Source organism: Chinchilla lanigera, unplaced genomic scaffold (assembly GCF_000276665.1).
Source record: "Chinchilla lanigera isolate Chin_1 unplaced genomic scaffold, ChiLan1.0 scaffold00074, whole genome shotgun sequence".
In the NCBI taxonomy this organism is placed as follows: domain Eukaryota; kingdom Metazoa; phylum Chordata; class Mammalia; order Rodentia; family Chinchillidae; genus Chinchilla; species Chinchilla lanigera.
The window spans coordinates 9,819,783-9,840,092 of NW_004955475.1; the positions used below are offsets into that span (position 1 = coordinate 9,819,783).

At 41.8% G+C, this 20,310-nt stretch overlaps 1 protein-coding gene and 1 long non-coding RNA gene across 3 annotated transcripts; one reads left to right on the forward strand and one right to left on the reverse strand.

Moving 5' to 3' along the window:
- Arr3 (arrestin 3, retinal (X-arrestin)) lies at positions 1-15,744 on the forward strand. The gene is made up of 16 exons (XM_005401617.2): positions 1-17; positions 280-310; positions 461-521; positions 710-754; positions 7,436-7,635; positions 7,754-7,813; positions 8,398-8,465; positions 9,098-9,233; positions 9,406-9,490; positions 9,869-9,941; positions 10,320-10,454; positions 13,645-13,725; positions 13,995-14,018; positions 14,507-14,559; positions 14,826-14,835; positions 15,358-15,744. The coding sequence occupies exons 1-16, from the start codon at positions 1-3 to the stop codon at positions 15,452-15,454; spliced, it is 1,176 nt and encodes a 391-aa protein (XP_005401674.2). The 3' UTR covers positions 15,455-15,744.
- A 2,066-nt stretch (positions 15,745-17,810) lies between these two features.
- On the reverse strand, positions 17,811-20,270 carry LOC106146358. Of its 2 annotated transcripts, none has more exons than XR_001230764.1 (2): positions 19,622-20,270; positions 17,811-18,201 (listed from the first exon to the last, which is right to left on the reverse strand). It is a non-coding gene; the product is annotated as an uncharacterized LOC106146358 (long non-coding RNA). The 2 variants fall into 2 exon arrangements; XR_001230763.1 differs by having other exon boundaries at positions 18,605-20,270.
- Positions 20,271-20,310: the final 40 nt, after the last annotated feature.

Genomic DNA, 20,310 nt, shown 5'->3' on the forward strand with positions numbered 1-20,310 from the left:
ATGGCCAACATCTCCAAGTAAGTAAGAGCTCCTTCTAATGCTCTCAAACTGTGAACTGCATTCCACCCGAACGCTGGGAGTTACCTTTGGGGCAGAGGGATTTCAAACTTGTGGCTTTAAACAACTACCTCTACTTTTTCTCCACCTCATGCTCTTGTAACCTCTTCTCATCCTGGGAATATTTCCTTTTGTCCACACTTTCTTTTCTTTTCTCTCACTTCCCTTCCTTTTTCCTCCTCTCCCAATCTCCTCTGCCTCTCTCTGGTTTTCTCCCCAAAGGGTGTTTAAGAAGACCAGCTCCAGTGGGAAGGTAAGAGAACCTGGCCCAGCTGGGCAAATGAGAGGGTGAAGGGGATAGGTGGGCACATCCTTTAAAGTTTCGGGGATTTGGGTTGGAGGTTTCAGGGGATTCGTTAGGAAAATCATTGTGAGCCTGACCTGGGAGATTGTTCCACAACAGCTCTCCATCTACCTGGGAAAACGGGACTTCGTAGACCATGTGGACACGGTGGAACCCATTGGTCAGTGAGTGCAAGACCCTGGGGAGGAGAGAATGAGAGCTGGGGAGTAAAAGAATGCCTAGAGGAGCCATGCAGAAAGGGGAGGCCAACTGAAGGGAAGCGTGGGGAAAACCACTTCAGGAATCAACCTTTGTTTCCTAGTGTGTGAATTTTTCTGACCAGGGTGCCATATCTCCCTCTTTCTACAGATGGTGTGATCCTGGTTGACCCTGATTACTTAAAAGGTCGAAAGAGTAAGTGGAAAACCTTATTAGACTCTGTATATTTCAGGGGTCCTGAGCCAAAATGTCACATGCCAGACAGGCTGTGTGGAAACAGTGCACTAGGACAGAAGTGGAGAAGAAGACCAGAAAGTGGCAGGAACGGTGAATGCCTTGTCCGGTGGGGGCTGAAAACTGAGAATTCCATTCTGTGTGGCCAAATGTTTTGGTTGCTCAATAAGAACTGGAAGGCTGGGGTTGTAGCTCAGTGATAGAGCTCTTGTCTAGCGTGCACAAGGGCCTGGGGGAGGCCCCACTACCAAAAAATAAAAAAGAATTGGAAATGAAGCTCAAAATAAAATCTTTAAATGCCCAAAGTCAGAGAAGATCGTGGTTCTCCTTCTCCAAATAATGCTGAAAACAAATGTATTTCTAAGCATAAATAAAAAATAATTTTCCAAAATTATACAAAACTTACACGCAGACTTAAATTAGTATGTTGATGACTGGGTTGTAATTCACGTATCTCACTGCTGGGTGGCTTCGACCACCAGTGTGGTACATGCATGACTATTGCATATAAAAAGGTGGCTTTTTATTAATTGTATTAGGAAAAAGACCAATAAAAGCGATTAGATCTGTTTGTACCCCCCGTGGTACATGCTGCCCAGTGGGGACATCCAGGCCCATACTACTGGTGGTTCAAGCCATCAGGAACATGTTAAAATATGTTATTTCTAAAGTTTCTGATTGTTTCCATTATTGTTGGTGGTGTCTTGTTTGGCTATTGATCTAACTATGAGTTTAGACTGTCTATGGAATGATCTAGAACACCAGAGATGCATCTTTTCATGCAAATTTCCTGATTTTCAAATGTTGGTAACTCATTAAAAGATTTTAAAAGGTCTGGATAGATTAAAATACTTCTTTTTTGCTGTAGGCTGAAAGTGACCCTCAGGTTGCCATTTTGCAACCTCTGGCATATATCTTTCCATCTCTATTTTTCTGTAGGGAAACTGCTTAGCCTTTCCTTTAAAAAAAAAAAAAAAAGACCAAACAAATAAAGAAATGAAATAACCACAGGAAGCAACAGTAGTAAATACTACTCTGGCAGCAATACTATAGACCAAGATTACACTGAAATATTTTTTCATTGCTTTTTTTCTTGTAATTTTCACTAAGGATTAGCCCCACTGGGAGCCAACTAGACTGAAGATTGGATTTGATCTAAAAAAGGTTCAGATCAAGTTGATGAATACTAGTTCAGATGTAACCTTTAGATATTGAGGAATAAAGTAGCCTTGATCTCTCAGCTGGAACACAGCAGATAAGCAATACAGCATGTTTGAAATATCAGAGGATATTTGAGGTTCATACAGTCATGAATTAACCAATTTCCTTAAGGTTCCCAAGTACTTTATATTTCTGAAACCTAAATCAGCTATTCATATTTCTGAAATCTAAATCAGTTTCTCACATTTCTACAAAATCTTTGGAATAATCTGTTGAAATGAATCTTTAATAAAAAAAATTAAAGAAAATTTTAGTGAACTAGGTATAGGGGTGCACAACTATGATCTGACCACGTCGGCAGACTCAGACAAGAGGATGGAAGGTTTGAGCCCAGCCTGGACAAAAACTCAATTCAAAAAGGCAATGAGAAATAAATACCTAAGGTGACCTTGTGTTCAATTATAGAACCAAAACAATTCAGGGCATATACACAACTGATAGTAATGGCAGTTATCTCTAGAATATGATGCATTATGGTGAAGCTTTGATTTCTCTTTTTTGGTTCTATGTTCTGATATTCATAGCGTTAATATATATTGGTTGTATATTAAAACAAATAGAAATGAGTAACACTAAAAGAGATGTTGGCTTTTAAAAACAAATAAAAACCAGCTAGCTGGGCATGGCGGCAGATGCCTGTAATCCCAGTACTCTGGAAAGCTGAGGCAGGAGGACCACAAGTATGAGCCCAGCCTGGCTATTTTAGTGATTTAATGAGACCCTGTCTCAAAATTTTAAAAATGTTTTTTGTTTTTTTGGTTTTTCTCTGGTACCGGGAACCGAACTCACGACTTTGCGCTTGCCAGGCAGGCGCTTTTGCCGCTGAGCTAAATACCCAGCCCCTTAAAAATGTTTTTAAAAGCTGGCAACATAGTGTGAACACCCTGTCAATCCATAGTACCACAAAAATAATTAATTAGTAAAACCCAAGCTATATCCTAGCACCAATAAAGGATCAAGCTGCTAAAGAGCGCATGAGCACTTAGGTGGCAGCTGAGGACTTCTGCAGGCCCCCCCCCCCCCCCCCGTACACAAGCAGACAAAGTGAGCCAAGAACAATTCATCTGGCTAACACGCTCACCGCCAGGGCCACAAGAGCCTCTTCTGCCTCCCCCCTTCTGACCTTCTGTCTCATTCCACATCTCTTTCATTTCCTTCCTCCCCCTTCCTCTTCCAGCCACCAATTTTTGTTGGTGCTGGGGTGGAAGGTGGAATCTAGCGCCTCCTGCAAGCTAGGCATGTGCTTTATCATTGAGCTGCACCCCCCTCCTGACAGCCACCTCTCGTCCATCTCCTTCTCATCTTTCCTGTCTTTTCCTTGCCTTTATCCCTTTGCTCTTTCTTTCCTTTCTCTTCCTTTCTTCCACTTTAATTGGCCATATTTGAGAACCAAGTGAATTTATTATTATTATTAATTATTATTATTATTCTGAAAATTGTCTTCATTGTAGAAAAATTAGAAAATACAGGTAGTGCTCACTTCAGCAGCACATACACTAAAATTGGAAAATACAAATAAAGGAGAAAGAGACTATAATCTTATCATCCTCAATCATGAATAATCACTAATGATATTATAGTTCTTATTTATCACATTTTCTGTTCAAATATGTCTGGCTTTTTATTTAAAATGTTATACTGTAAATAATATTTTATAACCTTTTAAGCCTATGTCAATGTATAAAAATCTGCAGGATATGGTGCACATGCCTGTAGTTCCAGCATTTTGGGAGGCTGAGGCAGAAGGATCACAAGTTCAAGCCCAGCCTGGGCAACTTAGTGATTTAGTGAGATACTGTCTCAAAATGAAAAAATTTTTAAAGGATTGGCATATAGTCCAGTGTGAAAATCTGGGATTCAATCCCCAGTACTACAAGAAAGAAAGAAAGAAAGAAAGAAAGAAAGAAAGAAAGAAAGAAAGAAAGAAAATTTAAAAGAAAGCAAGGAAGGAAGGAAGGAAGAAAGACTTTTTTAGTTGGTTAGTACTATACTTTGTGGTTGTATCATAACGTGTTTACAGTTTACAATCAGTTCACCACAACTGTATTTACAATGTTCAGTTGTTGGACATTCATTTTGTTTTTGATAATTTTACTGTTGTGAACAACCTCACAAGTATGAGCCCAGCCTGGCTATCAAGGCACATCCTTCTGTATGTGTGGGCGGGTGTATTATCCCATAATTCCTTCAGTCTAAATGCTCAGAAGCTGAATTAACACCCAGAAGGCGTCATAGACTTTTAAACTTTTCTACATTTATTGCCAAATGGCTGCCCAAAAAGTTTGTATCAACTAACTCTCCCTCCTGCAGTATACCAGGCTGCCTGTCATCCCAATCCTTATAAAAACACTGGTATCATTACTTTCAATCTTTGTTATATTTTTAGTATAGATTCATTTTCCTTATTTTTAATTTTAAAAGCAGATAATCCGATATTCATTATGTTGATCTCTTTTAAAACACTACAATAATTTGTTTTCTACTCAGGAGTAACTATTGGTAATTTTCTTTTCTCTGGGTCAGGGATCCTGATAAAATAAAGATAACTTCCCCTGTTCTACATCTTCTGTTGCTTCATTTCCTATCACTGTGGCCTTGGACGGGTATTCCTCTAACCCATCCCACATTCAATTAATGCATTTCAGAGGCTTTCTATCTGACCCTAATCTTAGGTATGAGCTGCAAAGCACAAGTTGATAACTGCTCAATTTCTGTCAAGATTCTTGTCATTGTCACCATCGTCATCATTGTCATTATCATCATCATCATCCATACCTACAATCACTGTACAGTTACTGAAGGAATTTCTTATAACTGTACATCATCTGCTCCCAAGCACTCTGATTGAAATAAAGTTGGGTGCCCATGAGTCTAAGCTTTGGGGTCAGACAGGTGTGTGTCATAATCCTTAACTGCTTCTGAGTTCATTTAACACACCTGCAGAGTGCTGATAATAATAGAGAATTGTTGTGAAATCTAAATAATATATAGAGAGCTTCTACTACAGTTGCTATTGACACGCAAAATAACTGAAGCTCAGAGAACTCAAAGGATTTATGAAGGTATTATCCAAGCCGAGGTATTCTAACCCTAAATCTTTTAATTAATTAAGTTAGTTAGTTATTTAGTTAGTTTGCTGTAATGGGCATTTAACATAGAGCTTTTGCACCGACCTATACCTCCATCTTTTGGCAGAGGGTGTGAGATAAGGTCTCACTCACTATGTAGCACAGACTGGCCTTGAATTCACAGCAATCCTCCTGCCTCAGCCTCCCAAGTGTTGGGATTACAAGCAGGAGCCACTACAGCTGGCTCCCTTAGCTCTTTTTATTTTGAGGCAGGGCCTCACTAAGTTGCTAAGTTGCCCGGGCTGGACTAGAACTTGTGATCCTCTTTCTTCAGCCTCCTGGAGTACTGAGATTACAGGTATGCACCACCATGCTTGGCTTCTGATCCTCAATCTTATTCTTTTTCAAATTATGAAAAAAGGCATAGAGAACTGTATAATGAATATCTGTAGCACCCCCTTGCTTTTAAAAGGATTACAGAATCAAACTGAGGCCAGCCTCCTGTTTGTCCTTTCCTAAACCTCCCTCCCTTTCTCCTTCCTTCATCCTTCTTTCCCCACTCCAGGTAACCACTAACTCCAATTTGGTGTGCATTATTCCCATGATGTTTCTATATTTCTACTCCATACATATGTATCTGTGATCAACTTTAATATTGCTCTGCATACATGGTTTTAAACTCTGTATCAATAGTAACATATGGTTCACATAATTATGGTGCTTTTTTTTACTCAATAGTAAAAAACTTTAACCATGTCAATTCACATCTTAGCCCATTTATGCTTTAACAAAATCTTTAAGCCTGTGTAAATTCTAAAGAACAGAAATTTATTTCTCACAGTTCTGGAGGCTGGGAAGTTCAAGATCAAGGTAACCAGCAGATTCAATTGTCTGGTGACAGCCTCTCTATGCTTCCAGGATGGTGCCTTATTGCAGCCTCTTCCAGAGGGGAGGAGCATTGTGTCTGTTCTCACATGGTGGAAGGTGGAAGGGCAAGGGGTCAAATGTTGCATGAATCTTCTTTCAGAAGGGCCTTAATCCCATTCGAGAGGGAAAAAATCTTCATGACTTATCAGCTCTTAAACTAAGACTATCTTGATACCATCACAATAGCTATCTTAATAGCTATTTCAACACCTAAATTTTGGAGAGGACACATTTAAACCACAGCATTACATGAAGCTCTGGTTTATTTTTATTTATTTATTTATTTATTTATTTATTTATTTATTTATTGCCTTTTTGAGACAGGGTCTCGCTGTGCAGTTCAGGCTGGCCACGAGTTCACTCTGTAGCCCAGGCTGGTCTCGAACTCACAACGATCCTCCTGCCTCAGCCTCCTGAGTGCTGGGATTACAGACATGTGCCACCATGCCCAGCAAGCTCTAGTTTATTTTAACCTCTGTTTCATATTCAATTATATTACTGGTCTATAAATTAATTTATTACCCATCCTGCTGATAAGTATTTAGATTATTTCCCATTTTATGTTCTGGCAAACATTGAAGCTATGGACATTCTAATATGTATTTCCTTGTAAAAGGGAGCAAGAGCTACTCTAATGTAGTAGAATTCTTTGCATTGGGGCGGAGTACCAGGAATCAAACTCAGGACCTTGCATTTGCCAAGCGGGTGCTAAGCCGCTGAGCTATATCCCCAGCCCAAATGTAGTAGAATTCTTAAAGTATGAGGAGATTCAATTTTACAGTGCAAATTTTCCAAAGCGGTTCAGTTACCGTGTACTCTGAGCAATAGTGCATAAGAAGTACAGCTGCTCCCCATATTCATGAACCCTCAACACTGTCAGACTTCATAATTTTTGACAATTTGATGAGTGTGAAATGTTATCTCATTGTGGTTTAACTGTCCATTTATCTGATTGCTAATGGGACTCATTACATATTTTCACGTTACTGGCTATTTCATTTCGTCCTTTTGCAAAGAGCTTATTCACATTCTTTGAATATTTTTATATTAGTAGTAATAATTAGTGGTAGTATTTAATTATTATAATAATTTATTTAAATATTTATATTATTAGAATTATTAGTATAATATTTATTATTGATTAATGGGACTACTTATTTATTTTAGATGCTAAACTTTTGTCTCATATATGTGTTGCAAATATTTTCTCCCCGGATTTCTTTTTTTCGTTCTTTGTAAAACTTTTAACATAAAGGAGCATTAAACCTTTACTGTTAGTCAAATGTATTTCCTTTTTCTTAATGATCATAGTGTCTTGATTGTATTACAATGCATCTCTTTGTCTTCCTCTTTGTCTTCCTGACCCAGTTAAGATCTCTCTTCCCACTCTGGCCTGACAGGCCACTCTCTTCCTCCTTTGCTGCAGTGTTCGTCATGTTGACATGTGCTTTTCGCTATGGGCGTGATGACTTGGATGTTATTGGTCTGACATTCTACAAAGATCTTTATGTACAGACTCAGCAAGTGTTTCCAGCTGAGCCCAACAGCCTCCAGGTGCCCCTCACAGTCTTACAGGAGCGACTGCTGCACAAGCTAGGGGACAATGCCTACCCCTTTACCCTGCAGGTACGGACCTCAAGTCCTGGGCAAGGTTTCCAGGGAAGATTAAGAGAGAAAGCTAGAGAAGAACAGAAGAGAGGAGTCCCTATTTCTTCTGTTCACTGACTTCATTTTGGTCCTCTAGATGGTTGCCAACCTGCCTTGTTCAGTAACACTGCAGCCGGGTCCCAAAGATGCAGGAAAGGTGAGGTCTGCGTTCTGAGAAAGAGGATGTGCTAGTCTGCTTTCTACTTCTTTTTTTTTTTTTTTTTTTTTGCTTTCTACTTCTGTAGCAAAATACCTGAGACAATCAACTTAAAAAGTGAGAAGATTTATTTTGGCTCACAGATTCACAGGTTTCCATATATGGTCATGTGGCCTAGCCGCTTTGCATCATTGCGGGGGCATGTGATAGAGGAGGCCTGTTTGCCTCATGGTAGCCAGGAAGCAAAAACAGAGACAGGAGCGGGCTGGAGTCCCTATCAATATCCCTTTCCAGAGTACAAAGTTCCTCCAACCAGGACCAACCCCTTAAATGTTTCACCATCTCCAAATAGTGCCACAGGCTGGCAACCAACCCTTTGACATTGGACCTTTGCGAGTCATTTCAGATTCAATCTATGGCAGAATGGCAGACAAGTAGTGCCAGGAAAAAAGAACAGTGGTACAGATGGGCAAAACTGGAGAAATGAACAGCTAAGGGATGAAGCTAGGCATTTTCTTATAGGCCCATGGAGAACAGGGGAACAGCATTGGAAATGAGTTCTCTTTACTCCATCCTCTTTACAGGCTTGTGGTGTTGACTTTGAAGTGAAGAGTTTCTGTGCTGAAAACCTGGAGGAGAAAATCTCTAAGAAGTATTCTTGGTCCTCTCCCAAAGCCCTGTCCCTAGCTCCTGCCAGGAACCAGATCCCTCTTATGACAAAAACAGCCCTACTTCTAACCTCTATAGCATCATACCCAGTAATTTGGATACCCAGTTCTGAGTCCTCTCTTCCTCACTCCAGGGCAGGGGTCAGCAAACTTCTGTGTAAGGGCCAAAAGAAATATGTTTAGGTTTTGAGAGTTACACAGTCTTGTTTGCATCTACTCAACTCTTCCACTGCACAACCACGCTGCCACTGGTCCTACACAAATAAATAAATGTTGCTGTGTTCCAATAAGATCTTATTTGTAGACCCTGAAATTTGAATTGTATATAATATCCACGTTATGGAATATTGTTCTTTGATTTATTTCAACCATTTACAAATATAATAACCACTCTTAGCTCACAGGCCATATAAAATAGGCAGCAGGCCAGATTTGGCCAGTGGACCATATTTGCTAACCCTTGGTCTATGTACCTACGTTGAGAATCTACAGGAGGGCAGTGAGGGAGGCCTTCTCCTGTCCCCATACTCAAGCAAGGACTGGGTTATGGGAGCAGCATGGGGAGTTCCGCGGTTCCAAAGGGGATGTTCTGGCTAACTTCCTGGTCTCTACTCAGAGACTCTGTGCGGCTGGTTGTCCGGAAAGTACAGTTTGCACCCTTGGAGTCAGGCCCTGGCCCCTGTGCCCAGACCATCCACCGTTTCCTTTTGTCAGCTCAGCCCCTACAGCTCCAGGCCTGGATGGAGAAGGAGGTTAGTGACCATACTTCCTGAGCCCATCTGATACCTTTTTGTCACCAATTTCCTCCTTGAGTAGGCAAAGATGGGAGCCAGGGCAGCAACAGTGCTAAGGAAACAAGAATTCTAGGTCTTGATCTGAACTTTCTTCTGCCAACCTTGTGATGGGCTTCTCCTTCTGCTTCAGGTTCACTACCATGGAGAGCCCATCTCTGTCAGTATTTCTATCAACAACCGCACCAACAAGGTCATCAAAAAAATCAAGATTTCAGGTGAGTTTCTTTTTTTATAGCCTGGTACCTGAACCCCAAAATCACAGATAGGTTTCTTTCTAAAACTTTGCTCCACTTACCTGTCTATATTAATCTTAGTTTTCTCTCCAACACAAGCTTATTAAAATATATATCTTTGGGGCTGGGGATTTAGCTCAGCGGCACAGTACCTGCCTGGCAAGCGCAAGGTTGTGAGTTTGATTCCCAGTACCGGAAAAAAAAGAAAAAAGAAAAAAAAATATATCTTTGTCAGTAAGCGCATATTACTGAATCATGTATGGGGTCCCCATGTATAAGGTGGCATCTGCAGACAGTGAGCAGGGGGGTCTTAAGGATGACTCACTGATTATAGTCGTGTGCTTTTCCTGGCTTGTTCAGTTGACCAGATCACAGATGTTGTCCTGTATTCACTAGACAAGTACACCAAGACTGTGTTCATTCAGGAGTTCATGTGAGTGGTGCTGGGGATGGGGTGAAAGTCAAGGGTTGGGATGGTGGGAAGAGAGCTGAGAGAAGGGGGTTGGGAAAGGGAGAGAGGGGAGAATGAGGAAGGCCAAGGTGAGCACTAAAATGCAGAAAGGGAGGGATTCTCAGGAGAAGTAGATGGGCGGGTAACTAATTTGCCCATAGCAGGGTCATCAACACTCTAAGAGAGAGCAGAAGTAAGGATTTCCCACCAGAGCTAATACTACTTCTCTTCATAGTCAGACATCTCACTTCTCTTAGATAATCCAGTAGCATCTTGGGATTGTAGAAGACACTTCTGAAAGTGAAGGTATACTTTGTTGGCAAGCCTAGTCTAAGTTCTTCTCCTGTTCTCCTTTCAAAGAGAGACTGTAGCTGCTAACTCCAGCTTCTCCCAGAGCTTTGCAGTCACCCCACTCCTGGCCAACTGCCAGAAACAAGGCCTGGCATTGGATGGCAAACTCAAGCATGAAGATACCAATCTGGCTTCTAGCACAATGTAAGGTCAAGTGTAACTTCCAACCTCCATTTCCTGCCCCTAACTCATTCCATAGACTATATATAGCTTCATCTTCAGTGAAGCCTACTTACCTTTTAAATGTCGCTAAGCCAATGTTCAGACTCCTCCCAGGCCTGACAGCCAACAGCAAGCTAAATAATGCCCATGGGACCAGTGGCAGGCTTTGGCCATAGACAGTGAGAAAGGAAAATGTGGAGAGGAGAAAATCTTTATGTTGTATAATATTTCACAGTTCACAGAGGCCTCACATATGTGCTACATTCTTCATAAGAATCCCATTAGTCATTTGAGAAATGCAAATTAAAACAATGCTGAGATTCCATCTCACCCCAGAAAGAATGGCTATCATCAAGAAATCAACCAACAACAAATGCTGGAGGGGCTGTGGGGAAAAAGGAAACCTTGTCCACTGTGGGTGGGATTGTAGACTGGTACAATCACTTGGAAATCAGTGTGGAGATTCCTCAAAAAAACTGGGATTAAAGGTCCCACTCAACCCAGCTATTCCTCTTCTGGGTATTTTTCTAGAAGAACTGAAATCATCATACCACAGTGATACATGTGCACCCATGTTTATAGTAGCGCAATTTGTCATAGCTAAATCTTGGAAACAACCCAAATGCCTACCAACTGAGGAATGCATAAAAAAGATGTGGTATTTTTATACAATGGAGTATTACTCAGCTATAAAGAAAAATAAACTGGAGGATTTTATAGGTAAATGGATGCTATTTGAGACCATACACTTAAGGGAAATAAATCACACCCACATGTGTAAACATTGAATTGTCTCCTTAGTGTAAGAACCTGAAAGAGTAAATAAAATCTGAATAGATACTGTGAAAGCAAAAGAAACTGCTCAAAAGGAAAGAACAACTGGGATGAGGGAAAGGAGAAATGAAAGAAAGAAGGAAGGGAAAATATTTATATATACACAAGATTGCTAAGATAATTTTACTGCTAATTTCTATTGGTTTATTGAAAGGAACAATTAATGCTTAATATTTTTTTGGCCAAATTTGCATGCTTATATCTGGCAATCTGAACAACTACTTTGAAGATAACAATATACAATATAACAACCATTGTTGAATTCATATTATCTTGTTTTTTGAAATTCTGTATCATTTCTAATGTTTTTATTGATTTATTATTATTATTTTTTACTCTCTTTAAAATAAAAAAAAATCCCATTCATGGGCTGGGGATATAGCTTAGTGGCACAGTGCCTGCCTGGCCAGCGTAAGATCCTGAGTTTGATTCCCGGTACCAAGAAAAAAAAGAAGAATCCCATTAAAGTAGGATGGACAGGTGCTCTTATTCCATTTTATATTTAGGGACCCTGGGGCTCAGAGAAGGAACTTGTCCAAGGTTATATAAATAACAGAGATAGACAGGATTCTATTACATGTCATCTGGCTCTAAACACTTCAATCTCTACGGCTATTCTCTAGAGAAGATAGAAATAGAGTGAAAGACTAGGGGATAAGAACTGTAGGAAAAGTGGATAAAAGGGACAACAAGATGAAGGAACTGACAGAATTCTGTGATGTCTTTAATTTTGTCTTATGCCTTCAGAGACCCTAGCGTTAAATGTGTTCCCCACCAAAAGCCATCCAAAAAGCATACATTCCATGACCTCATGCTATACCTTATCAACCAAGTAGCTATAGACTGTTACTGCTAGAAATACCTTTAGAAATCATCCAAATAGCATTATTTTATTTTTTTATTTTAAAGAAAATAGTACAAAAAAAAGAACAATAGCCAAATACAAACAAAACAATGCAAGGACATTAAAAATGATCCAAGGTTTCAAACCAAATGATAGGGATTAACAGTTGTTGTTATATTACATTTGTTATCTTCAGTGAAGTTGCTCAGATTATCAGATGTAAGAATAGAAGATTGATTAAATCATTAAAGGGAATAAGAAAATAATAATTTAAAAGAACATTAGAGACAATACATAGTTTCACTAGACAGGATTGTAGGAATTTACAATGGTTGTTATACTGCAAATTGTTGTCATCACATAAGTTGCTCAGATTACCAGCTATAAGCATGCAAAATTGGTCAAAATATTTAAAAAAAAACCTTTTAATCATTAACTGTTCCCCTCAACATTCCATCAGACACCAGCAGTACAGTTAAGCCACCGATCATATATATATATATATAAAGCCTTAGTACTTTCTTTTTCTACTTTCCCTCATCCCATTTGGTCCTTCCTTTGAGCAATTTTTTTCCCTTTCTTATTATCAATTGTACATTTTGGGTTTTATTTACTCTTTCACGTTCTTACACCAGGGAGACAATGTGATGTTTACACATGTGGGTCCAATTTATTTCACTTATGAGTATGGTCTCTAGTTGCATCCATTTACCCAAATAGCATTATTTTACAGAGAGGGTATCAGCAGCCCAGAGCAATAGACTTTTCTAAAATCATACAGTTGCAGTGTCTTATTTTTCCCTCCCGAGTCATCTTTGAATGGCCATTCCCATGCTAAGCAATGTGGGGGATACAAAAATGTTTACGATAGTCTCTGCCTTTAGTCAATGTATAGGCTAGATGAAGAACAAATAATAAAAGTGAAATCTAACAGTTAAGTGTTAGTACATGTAGTTTGGATTATGAGTCCAACAGAAGTTAAAAGAAGCCAACATAATTGGCAAAACCTTCCTAGAAGAGGTAGAAAGAGCTAGATCTTCAGAATGTGTAAGATCTGGATATCGACAGAGGAAGAAATGAACATTTCAGACTGGGGACATAGCAAGGGCCCGGGCTAGAAGGTGGGAATCCACAGGATATTTTCAGACCATGGAAAGAAGACAGGTATGTCTATGTCGTGTCCTAGCTAACAGGGGAGTTAGGGCAGAGAAGCCTAGAAAGAGTAGATGAGGACAGATTGTTTGGGTCTTAAAAGTCAACCAGAATAGTTATATTCAACAAGGTAGGATCTTCAACAGAGAATAATATGGTAAAACTGAATTTTAGGAAGAGAAATGTGGTCCAAGTAAGTAGGAGAGATTACAGCCTAGGAGATCTTCTGAGAGAAGAAAATAAAGGAATAAGATGGAGTGATGTGAATGCACAGGAAGTACAGGGCTGAATGAATTACTTCCCCTGCCCCAAACACACAAAAATAGATAATGCAATTTCTAGTCTTCGACCTGGAATGAACAAGGAGCTGCTGGGGATCCTGGTGTCCTACAAAGTCAGAGTCAACCTGATGGTGTCTGGAGGGTAAGTGAGGGTTCGGAGTCTATATGGGCAGGGGCTGGGGAGCCAAGAGTTTAGTAGTTTGGTTTTTTCCCACTCAGACTGACCCAATGAAGCTGTTCCCCTTCTCCCCGACTAAGTTCCCAAACATGTGAGTTCAATGAATAAGTCAATTTCTTTCCAGAAACCCATTCTGTAACTGAGTTGGCCTTATGATCCATCATCCCCCTGGGAAACTAGGTTGTCCCTTCCCCATATTCAGCTGCTAATTTTGGGTGTTATTCTACCCACAGCCTCCTAGGAGATCTGATAGCCAGGTGAGAGACTATGGGGTGAGAGGATGGGCAGAAAGGGGACGATGTAGGGACAAGGAAACCAAAAGAGTGACTAATCAAGCTTGCTGTGGTGGTACATGCCTGCAATCTCACCTACCCGGGTGGCTGAGGCAGGAAGACCACAACTGTGAGGCCAGCCAGGGAAACTTATCAAGACCCTGTCTCAAAGGGGGTGGGGGGCTGAGGATGTAACCAGTGGTGGAGTGCTTGCCCAGCATATGTAGGTACTGGGTTCAATCTCCAGTACCACGGAAGGTGGGGGTGGGGCTTAGGATACAGCTCAGTGGTAGAACAATCGCCTAGAATGCACAAAGTCCTGAGTTTGATCTCTAGTATCACAGAAATAAATTAATTAAAAAACAGTGACTAGGAAGAGTCTGAGGGCATCCTACAACTAAAATCTAAGGGAGGATGGCTCGATAACTGGGCTTGTAGTGATGCCAGTAAATCCACCTTGGGAATCCTTGCAGTGATGTTGGTGTTGAGCTGCCTCTGATCCTCATCCACCCAAAGCCATCTCATGGTGAGCGACCAGGCGGGACTCACGGGAATGGTTGTCTTGAGGTCTGGAGGCCGAGAGGTTCTGATCTTATGACTTGAAGGCTAGCAGCTTGGGTAGAGATGGAACGTCAATAAGCAGGTTGGGTGTATGGGTTTTTACGGAAAGTTTGTGCAGGAGGGGAAGGGCTCAAAAGGGAGGGGAAAGAGTACAAATATTTCTCCAGAGAACTGAACAGCCCCTTGGCAGCTTAAACTCCATTTTTCCCTCCCTCCCTACGTCTGCTACAGAGGCCTGTAGGTAAGGGAATAAGAGACCTGGGAACCCTCGTCGCTACTCTCCATTTTATGGCGATGGAAATGTAAAGGCTTCCAAGGGTGTTGCTTTTAATACGTGTGCAGTAGAAACACATAGTTTAGCTTCCTGTCACATCTGAGTGTTTTTCATGCGCCCTCCTTTCCCTTTCTACACCTCCTGCCCTCCACCCCCGCTCTTGTTGGAATAGTCCATCTCCCTCGTACTTTCTATTTCTCCTTTCCCTTTTGCCTGCTCTCTTGACCTTACTTCCTTCTTTCATTCTCCCATTCCTTCTTTCTGTCCCACCCTCTGTTCTTATTTCTCTTGTAGCACTCCTAGGGGACTTTTGTGTTGGGAGAATTGGGAGGGAAGAAAAGGACAGAAGCCAGTGTGGCTGATGGGGTGGGGGCGCTACGGAGAGAGGGCCTTGGGACTGAGCTGAGAAGCAGGGAGGGGATCTCTTCTCTGGGGTCAGAAAAAGGTAATGAACTGGGCTCCTAACCCTCCATTCTCCTCTGCTGGAAGCTCTGAGGACATAGTCATCGAGGAGTTTACGAGGCAGGAGCAAGGCGGGGCAGACAGCCAGAAGGCTTTGGTCGCGGAGGGGGAGGAGGAGAGCTGAGCGCCTGGATCTGCACCCCTCTGCGTGGGAGCCCCCACTGTAACGCTCTAATAAATCCTTCTGTCCAGACGTGCCTATGGCTCTTTGCTATTTTCTCCCCCTGGAGAGTACTGAGAATTACCTTTCCTTTCCAATTCCCCCCTCCCCACCGCTGTGATTATATTACCCTTAGCAAGGACTTTTCTCCCGCCTGGCCTCACACTTCCCGCTGGCACTGCTACTTGCCCTCCTTCGGTGGATCCTTCAGCTTTCTCTCTGGGTGTGGCCGTCTCTGTCCCCACCCCATCACCCTACTCCCCAGCTGCCCCAAGCACCAGCACTGGCTTGTGGCACTGCAAGAACTCCAGGAGTGAGATGGGAGGGTGAGGCCACACCCAGGCCTGGGTTCACTGACCCCTGAGGTTGGGGAGACAGCCGGTGGCAAAGGCCGGATGTGGGAGGCCAGGTTTGATCCCACTCTCATCTCAAGCCCACCTGCCCTACCCGCTGCTACCTATGATTTTGGACCCTGTGAGACCGGGAGCAGAGCAAGACCAGAGCTTCTGGCCTGGAGACCAACATGAAACACAAAAACCAGGCTCTGTGCCGATCTAGATTGATACTCCAGTGGGCAGAGCAGTCATTTCGGGTCTGGGTTAGGCTTTGGGGATAGGCAGGTTGGGTGTGAAATGGGGCGGGAGCTTCTCCTGGAAACCAAGTTCCTCCTCTCCGGGAGTTTGGACTGCATATGCTGGAGGGAGGGGTTCAGAGAGACTGTGGGGAGGAAGGGCAGTGTTTGTCCCACTTAGCTCCCTCTTGTAGAGTGCTGAAGACATTCACCCTCATCTGCCTCGTCGAAGACAGACTGGACTGTGCCTGCCAAGTGGGCCCACCAGCAGTCACGCAACAGCTTTGCCACTTTCTTGGCCACCTCACTTGGAAAGCTCTTCCCCAGTTATTCATTGGAAGTTGAGCCAGGACAAGCTCCTGAAGGCATTCTCTGCTTCTGGTTTTAGAACTGCTTGGTGTTGGGGGGTGTAAGTACAATTTCTTCTGGCACACCTCAAATCCAATCTCTGTGGGGAAGGTCGACTAATGCTGTTTACTTGGAGAAGTTATCAGTGTCAGACAGCAGAACGGTCATGGATTTTAGGCTCAAAGGTTCCTGGCCCTAGGGAGGCAGCATTACACTTCACAAGGATCTATCCTTGTCGACTAATTCTAAGTTACCACTTTGTGGGCCCTTCCCTTGTTTCTCATTTGTCCAGAGAGGTCTGCAGAACGACCCTCTGCTTAACTGATGACGGACAAGGTTTTGAATGATGCTTATTTTGTTGGCTGAAAAAACTGGGAAGTCTTTAGACTTGAGAAGGAAAGCCTCAGTAAGGGGTTCAAGGCAAATGGAGAGTATAGTCTTTTCCAGAGGAACATCTCTGCTTTCCTACAAATCAGGTTGTGAAATAAAGAACTTTTTTCCTTAAAAGAGTACAAGACATCATTCTCAGTATGTTTACTGAGACCAGAACCCAAACTGGTTACAATGCGAAAAGTATATTAATATTTATTTCACAAAGGGGTTATGGAGGAAGCAATAGAGAGGTTGGTAAGACTAGGACAGGTACATTATTCTCTCCAAAGTCCCAACAAGTGTTTCAATTGCAACATATTTTCTTGCACACATCATTTCTTTCAAAGAGATGGGTAAGTGGGTAGCTGTATGTTCAAGAGGCTACATTGTTGTCATTATGTTGGAAATCCTAAGAAGCTATAGTTACGTGAGAAGGAATTTCATCACTGTATATCATGCTAGCCATTCAGCCCCATCACGAAGAACTGATATTTTATAGCCAACATAGCTCCTGGGATTTTCACTCAAACCACCAGCAAGGGCAAGAAGGCACCTGTCTAGCTAGGCTGAGGAAGCTTTGCCAAATCTAACTACCATGGCCTTGGGCTACGTGGAAGACGGAGAAGCCCAAAACACACACTGCTAGCTCCAGGCAAAACAAAAAAACAAAAACTAGAAAGAAAGCTTAACTTTTTTTCTCTTTTAAGTTTACAAAATAGGATGGGCCAAAGGGTGTAGCCACTTTAGAAAATGTCTGGCAGTTCCTCAAAAATGCTGTTACCTTATGACCCAGCAAGTCTAGTAGATATAACTCCAAGAGAATTGAAAAACATGCATTCGCAAAAAAAGTATGTATCAGTGTTCACAGCAGCAGTATTCACAGTAGTCAAAAGGTGGAAGTCACCAATGTGTCCATCAGCATAAGAACGAACAAATAGTCATCCATAAAAGGAATGAAGTCTCCATACATGCCACCATGTGGGTGAACCTTGAAAACGTTATACTAAATGAAAGAAGACAGACACAAAAGGCCACGTATTACTTGGTTTCATTTATAAGAACCGGCCAGAAGAGGCATCTTTAGGAACAGAGTAGATTAGTAGTTGCCTAGGGCTGGGGGAAGGGAGAAGTTGGGCCAAATGGGGAGTGACTGCTAATATTTCCATTGCAGTGCCTCTACTACCCAGCACTACTTTCCTTTTTGGATGACCTTCCCTTGTGCTACCGTAGTGTGCGAGGCAAGGTTCATCTTTCCACCATGCAGCACAAAGGTCTGAAATCATCTTAGCTTCAAATTTTTTTCATTTACTTGTCACCATTCACATGTGCATAGCTATTTCTGGTACGTGGTTTCTGCCCTTTTTTCCAGAAGTAACTTCAGCTCTGGTCCAAGAAGGGAGTGTCCTTTCTTCCAGCTTTGCTGGGGTAGGGAATACACAAGCAGAGAAGGCAAACTTCCTTTGTTGAATTGATGGCCAGGCTAATTTTTCTGCTTCAGTGGAATTTAAGGGATAATGGGACTAACTTAGCCCAAAGTAGCTCCTTGGTTTGTCTTGAGGTGAAGGGCGTCAGTTAGAATTCCTCATGCTTTTGCTACTTGGGAGTTGAAGATGGACTGTAGTTATCTCATTCTATTACTGTCCTTTACACTTCAGGGGTTAAAATCTACTTGGAGCCTTTTAAATACTCAGGCATCAAAAGTATTGTTCCTATCAATAGCGTGGGCCATCTCTACCTAATCTGATAGGTTTACATATTTGGACTTTCCTTATCAACATTATCCCTCACCCCCAGGTACAGGGTTTACATACTTGGCAACTTACCCTCTTCTAGCTCCTGGGCGTAGGAGTAAAACAGAACCCCTGAAGGTGCTACCATTTTTCCAGACTGCATCTCACAGCTTCTTGCAGTGCCTGGAAATTCTACCTTTCTTTCTCAAACAGTTGAAAGACATCTATGGGAGGTGCAGCTCTACATCAGCTGGGAAAACCTCAAAGACCAATACAATATATTTTCTACCGTCTCCTTACATTCACCCTCAATAAATAACTGCTTCTTGGGCAACCTGTTCAGGACCCCTCTGTCTCTCAGGAGCTATTCCTACTTGCCATTCCTTTTCTCCAATAAATTTTCCTACTCTTAACCTCTATTGTTCCTTAGAATTACCCACATTGTACCCGCCTCATGATTTTGCTCTATAAAACTTCAAGAGGTGGGATCGTTAACAGCTCATTTGGGACCCTTCCTGTCTCTCAGGAGCTATTCCTATTCTCCATTCCCCTATTCCTAATTCCTTTTCTCCAATAAATTTTCCTACTCTCAAAAAAATTACTGCTCCTTTAGCCTAGTCTATGTTTACACCGTCCTCACACTATTTCTATACTTCCACGATGCAGCTGCCTCATGCTAGTGCCCCAACACAGAACCATTCCAACCACGTACCTCAAAATGAGACTGACCCTTTTTAAAGTATGTTTACCACACTTCTAAGATGGGTTTTCTTAATCTGTTAATCATAATGTCTTGGACCTCAACATTTAGCCAACTCAGCCATTATTTTAGCGGAAGTATCTAAGCCTCCATTTTCTCAGATGGCCACCGGGGGTCAGCAGAGCAAATAGAGCCAACATAGAATAAAATATTTCCCAAGAAGCAGAGATGAAAATTACTTCCGGCCTGGCTCTGCTGGCAAGGGACGGTGCCCACCTAGCAGTGGTACCAAGCCTCTAGAAGGCATACTTTTGTAGAGCTGGGGTGGGATATATGGGAAGAGTCAGTTTCCTTATAAAAATCTATCAGTATTTTGAACAGTGTTCCCCAATGTTCAAAGACTTACTTACCTTGCTTATTTAAAAAATCAGATTTCCATGTTCTATCTTCGATCAACAGAAGCACTCTCCAGAAGGAACCATAAATACATTCTTAAGTGCCACAGGATTCGTTCAAGGCAAATTTGAGGTTTTCATCACAGGGTACTTTATCCCTTACTTCACAAAAAAACTATGTTCTGAATGGATGTTTTGAACAAGCCATTGAAAATGGCATAGGTGTGACCCAGAATTGCTAACAACAAATTAGTAAATAGATATCTAACAACATACCAGAAAGTTCTTTGGGGGGGGGCAGAAAAAAAGAGAGAAGCTGATAGTTACCAATCTACAGGTTAGAAATTGGCACATAATTTCTTATTGCCGCCTCTGAAAAGAAGTCCATCTAAGCCTTGGTCTAAATTCCAGATTAAAGAATCTAGGAAAAAATTATATTAATTCTGTCCTCACAGAGAAATGCCCAAAGCTCCTAGGGGAAGGGGTACTGTTTTTCCCAGTACATTTCATCCTATGCCATACTTTGGTTACACTGTGGCTAAGGTTCTGCAGCCTCTCTAAAGTTCTAGCCAGGCATAGATGGGCATTGTCATAATTATTTTTCTCTTGTTCCTAAGACAAAATTCCCAGTGCCAAAGTTAAAAGGAGGAAAGGTTTATTTAGCTGTTTGTAAAGGTTTCAGTCCATAATCAGCTGGCTCCAAA